This window comes from Pongo abelii, chromosome 4, assembly GCF_028885655.2.
Source record: "Pongo abelii isolate AG06213 chromosome 4, NHGRI_mPonAbe1-v2.0_pri, whole genome shotgun sequence".
NCBI classification, from domain to species: domain Eukaryota; kingdom Metazoa; phylum Chordata; class Mammalia; order Primates; family Hominidae; genus Pongo; species Pongo abelii.
This window is the reverse complement of record NC_071989.2, coordinates 103,406,690-103,411,718: the sequence shown is the minus strand read 5'-3', so window position 1 is coordinate 103,411,718 and position 5,029 is coordinate 103,406,690. Positions and strand designations below refer to the sequence as shown.

The 5,029-nt window shown below is 50.8% G+C and overlaps 1 protein-coding gene across 1 annotated transcript; it reads right to left on the bottom strand.

Annotated features, from left to right (window-relative positions):
• Nucleotides 1-381: 381 nt before the first annotated feature.
• GPR150 (G protein-coupled receptor 150) lies at nt 382-2,475 on the bottom strand. The gene has a single exon (XM_002815746.5). The coding sequence runs from the start codon at nt 2,247-2,249 to the stop codon at nt 945-947; it is 1,305 nt and encodes a 434-aa protein (XP_002815792.1). The 5' UTR covers nt 2,250-2,475; the 3' UTR covers nt 382-944.
• Nucleotides 2,476-5,029: the final 2,554 nt, after the last annotated feature.

Sequence of the window (5,029 nt, the reverse complement as noted above, 5' to 3'; positions counted from 1 at the left end):
AACAAGGGAGTTTTATATACACATGCAGCATTCTGAGGTTTCGACTTCCTTCCTAGCTGCAAATCTCTTTGAGGCTCCATCTGGGACACTGAGCCCCACCCATATGCACCACCTTGAAGCTTCCTTTCTCTGGTTTGCTGGGGACTGTGTACGGAGAGGCTCCATCTGGGCACAGCATTACACTTTTAGAGGCTGCTGGGGGCACAGGGACGATTTCCAACAGAAACCAAGTATATTTGAAAGACACCAAGTCAAGCTTTTGTTTCCTTCCTACAACCTCAGCTTCTGTTGAAGTGGAAACTAAACTGGAAATAAAGGCCACACTGATTTTCTTCTGAGAAAATACATTACCATGTTAAAAAAAAAAAAAGTCCCAATTGCTCCGTGGGAAAGGTTTTTATTTTACAAGTACTCTGTGGCTCTGAAATGACAGCATGATTACATTTCTGACAGCACTGGTATAATTCTCAGACTCCCCAGGAAGAGCAACGTGGGGATTTTCCTCCTGGAAAGAAAAGGCAAACTTGCAGGTGCTGAAGGTACATTTGATTTAAGCACGATTCAAAATAAGTAAATACAGATGATAACACAGCAAATACTGAAAGTTGAGTAATTCAGCAAAAATAAATGGTATTATCCAGAGCACTATAAATGCGCGAAAGAAAACTGCAAAAATAACTGTTTTTGTTTTTACAACTTCCCAGTGGCTCGCTGTCTCCAAATGGGGAGATATGAGAGGAACTGCAGGGAAGAAGAGAAACTGGAAGAGCGTAGGGAAATGTAAACATGAGAAGGGAATAGGAGAGTGGAGGAAGGGGACAACTTCAGTGTCACTCTCTCACAGACTCTCCTGCCCCTTGTGATCTGGACAGACCCTGGCAGGCCTCGAGTTCCCTGGAGGTTGCGCCTTAGCGACAGATGACCCGTCTCTGACCACCGAGCACCTAGAAGGCGCTTTCGCAGGAGCAGGGCAGGGGTCTGGGGCGCGGAGGGGGTGGGCGGAAACCGCCCTCGTCCAGCGGTTCCCGCCGAGCATGGTGATAATGAGGGTGGGGCCAGCGTTGGCGGTAGAGCGCCTGGTGGCCCCGGGGCCCCTCCTCGTCCTCCGCGCCTCCCTGCGGCGCGCAGCACAGAGAGCCCAGGCGCTTCCGCAGCTGTCGCCGGAGCCCGCAGTCACCCGCCTGGAAGAAGAGGTAGACGAAGGGATTGAGAGCGCTGTTGGCCATCGCCACCACGCGCAGCGCCGCCGACAGGCCCTCTCCCTCCCAGTCTCCCGCGGGCCCGGACGACCACGCGGCCGCCAGCCGGGCGGCAAAGTAGGGCAGCTCGCAGCCCACGAACAGCAGCGCCAGCAGCAGGCTCATCTTCAGGCTCTGCACCTTGGCGCGGGGCAGCGCGCTGGGCGCAGGGACTCGGCCTGGGCTCGCCGACCAGGGCGCTGCAGCTGCGGGGGCCTGCGGCCGGCGCCGCCACCAGACGGAGAGTAGGTGGCCGCAAGCGACGCCCAGGACCGTGACAGGCGCGGCGAAGCCCGCGACGGCCTCGTAGAACGCGTAGACCTGCAGGTGCCAGCGCGGCAGGGGCGCGAAGATCCCGCGGCAGCGACGCTCCCCCGGCCAGGTGCGGGCGGCCGGGGGCGCGCCTGGCTGCCGGGACGTTGGCAGCGGCGGCGGCGGCAGCGGCGAGGTGGAGTCCCCGCGCACAACGAAGGCCGGGGGCAGCGCCAGCAGCAGCGCCAGCAGCCAGCCCAGGGCGGCGAGGGCACGCGCGGGCAACGGCCGGCCGTGCGGACGACGCACGGCGCGCTGGCGCTCGAGGGCGATGAGCACCACGAGGTGGGCCGAGGCGCCCCGCCCGGATGCCTGCAGCAGCTGCAGGAAGCGGCACGCCAGGTCCCCCGTGGCCGCGCGGGGCTCGCCCAGCAGTTCCCAGGCCAGCTGCGACAGCGCCGTGCCCCCGCACGCGTACAGGTCCGCCAGGGCCAGCTGCACCAGCAGGAAGTCCATCTTGCGACGCTTGGGGCCCGCCCAGGGCCCGCCGCCGCCGCACAGGCGGCACAGCACTGTGGTGTTGCCCGCCACCGCCACCACCAGGATGACCCCCAGGAACACCAGGCGGACGCGGCGGCTGGGCGGCCCAGAGGCAGGGGCTCCTTGCCCCAAGGTCAGGTTGAGACCCCAGCCCAGCAAGATGGGCACGGAGAGGTTGGGCGCCGGCGGCAGAATTGAGGGGCTAAAGAGATCCTCCATCCTTGCCCCCGAGGAAGAGGAGGCGCCGAAGAGGGCGGGCAGGACGCGGGAAACCAAAGTGGAGACGAGGCAGCGACGCTGGGTCTACGAGTTCCCAAAGTTAGTTGAAAAGGCACACGCACGGAGAGGGAGATGGATTCGGGCGGCTTTGCGCTTAGTTGTTTTTGTCGATTGTCCTCGTGATTTGTCACTCAAATGTGGGTTGTACACTCGAGGAACACACATGATTCCTATTCTCCACCTTCCCCGCGTCTTCCCTCCCATTCCCGGCGGATACTCTTCCAATCTCTGCAGCGGCCCCCGACGCTACCCTCGCGGAAGCCGCGGACCCCTGGGCTCTGAGAACCTCATCCGTTCTCTATTTACGTGTAAAGCACAGCAGGGCAGAAGGTCGCTTTGCTTGGCCATTGTATACGGCTAGTGTTATACCAGCACCCACACGAGCGAGGACCTCTTGACTGAGATTGTACCACACGCCCCCACCACCCCAATGTGATTGCCAGTAGGAAAAAAATAGAAAAGACGTTAGCTTTTATTTTAAAGGTTTGAAATGCCATGGATCTGCACGAGCATGAGAAAAACAGGAACACAAGAAATCTAACAGCGTTTTGAGCAAAGAAGAGACCTATTAGCTGAATTTTGATCAAGATGTGTCTTCTCTGTCCAAGAATGAAAGTATTTTAATTAGAGGGTACTAAAGTCAATGATATTGCTTTTAGGAGTGGCAGTGGTTTGCAGATCGTTCCAAATACTTCTCATTGCTAGGAGCAGTGGGTCACAGCTGCTTTCTTGGTGATGTAAAATTCATTGCATTAGTCTGAAGAGGGCATTAATAGGTTTTATGCAAATGGTAGTGCATTTATTGCCTTTCTCCTAATATTTTCATCCAGTGAAGGATGCGTCATCACACTCCTCATTCTCCTGATTCTGTTTTCCAGCAGATGGGAAGTTGCTAGGAGGGGCTACGCCTCCAATAAGCCTAGAGAAAAGGTGACTAAGAAAGTGATAAGGCGGCCAATTTTTTTAAAAAAGAAATCCAAGTCACAGGAAATGGTTTAGATTAAATGTTGCTGCTTTCATTTTAGCCTTGCCTCCTCACAAACACATTTTAGTTTCCCTGTTGGAAGCATCAATTTGTCTTTTTATGCACCCTCCACGTTAATCATGGTGAAAGTAGAATTTCGTGTACTTCCTGGCCTGGGGGCCAGGGAGGTATGAGTGTAGTCTGGGGTTCACATTCCCAGTCTGAGGAAACATTTGGAACTTTAAGATTCATGGCCTAGGAAGATTTGGTGGGTTCCATGATAGTCCTGCCAGCTGCTGTAGGAATCCCATTTCCCAAGCTTGTCCTTTGGCCAGAAACCTTGGTTATTTTCATCATCATCTCTGTGGTGCCTCGCTCTGGTCTGACAGGTTGTAGTTATCAGTGGGTATGTGTTGAGTTGATGAATTAGTGGATATACGATGCTTTTCAGATAGCTTCGAGCATAAATGCCTGCCTTGACTATAAATCCATCACCTAAGAAAAAATTCCTTTTATACTATGTCAGTATTGTCCAGAGGAGCCCAAGGAAGCTCTGTGGAGACATAGGAATAAGTGTTCCTGGTGGAACATTTAAGAAAGAACTAGAGTGATAGCCTTGGAAAATCTAAAATCCTGGTTTGATTTTCATACTCTCCCTTTAGAACTTTTTGTCCAAGGCCTTTTTCTGTGCACATACATCATCCCAGTTTATAATGCACTTCTTCCAGGGAGCCTTCTCTGAGCAATGCTCATCATTCAGTGATTTTCCTAGCCAATATCATTTCAGTGTTTCTCAAGATAGTCTATCATTTGTCTCAAATTTGTTGAAATGCTCTTGTATATTAGCATTCAAAATGAGTATAGTGAAATTACATTTCACAGAACTTTAGTAAGATCTGATAAAACATTGATTTTCAACAAATTCTTTTTTTTTTCCTTTTTTGAGACAGGGTTTCACTCTGTTGCCCAGGCTGGAGTGAAGTGGCATGATCATAGCTCACTGCAGCCTCGACTTCCTGGGCTTAGGTGATTCTCTCACCTCAGCCTCCCAACTAGCTGGGACTGTAGGCAGACACCACCACACCCAGCTAAATTTTGTATTTTTTGTAGAGGCTAAGTTTCGCCATGTTGCCCAGGCTAGTTTTAAACTCCTGGGCTCAAGAATCTGCCCACCTCGGCCTCCCAAAGTGTTGGGATTATAGGCATGAGCCACTGGGCCTGGCCTAAACTAATTCTTATTAAAATTATACATGCACATAGTTTTGAAAGTCAACTGGAACTAGAAGGCTGATAACATAAAGAGTTCCCTGTCCCATACACCTCCACTTCTTTATCCCCTCTTTCTAGAGGGAACCAATTTAGACTCTATTTGCTCTTTCTTCTGGCATTGACTTAATTCATAATAGTAAGTAATATATGTGTAATGCTATTTATTGATTTAACAAATTGATATATTATCTGTTAACTTCTTATTAAAGACTTACCTCTCGCACCTCTGTCACTACTGTTTCCATTTCCCATACCATTAGAACAATACTGTAATTTTGGGTTAGACTTATATTTGGTGTTTATATTATTATGAAATAAAAATATTCACAGTTGAGTTGTATATTGTGAATATTATTTTGTGTTATTTTTAAAGTTAATAATTGCCTTTTCTTACTTTTCATTGTTATCATAGCTAATTCTTCCTGTACCCTCAAATAGTCCGCCCATACAATTTCCACAAGGTCAGTTTCAAAACGTAATATAGCAG

What these genes read in the sequence shown, in the direction of transcription:
- GPR150 (XM_002815746.5), bottom strand. Translation starts at nt 2,249, where the DNA reads ATGGAGGATCTCTTTAGCCCCTCAATTCTGCCGCCGGCGCCCAACCTC.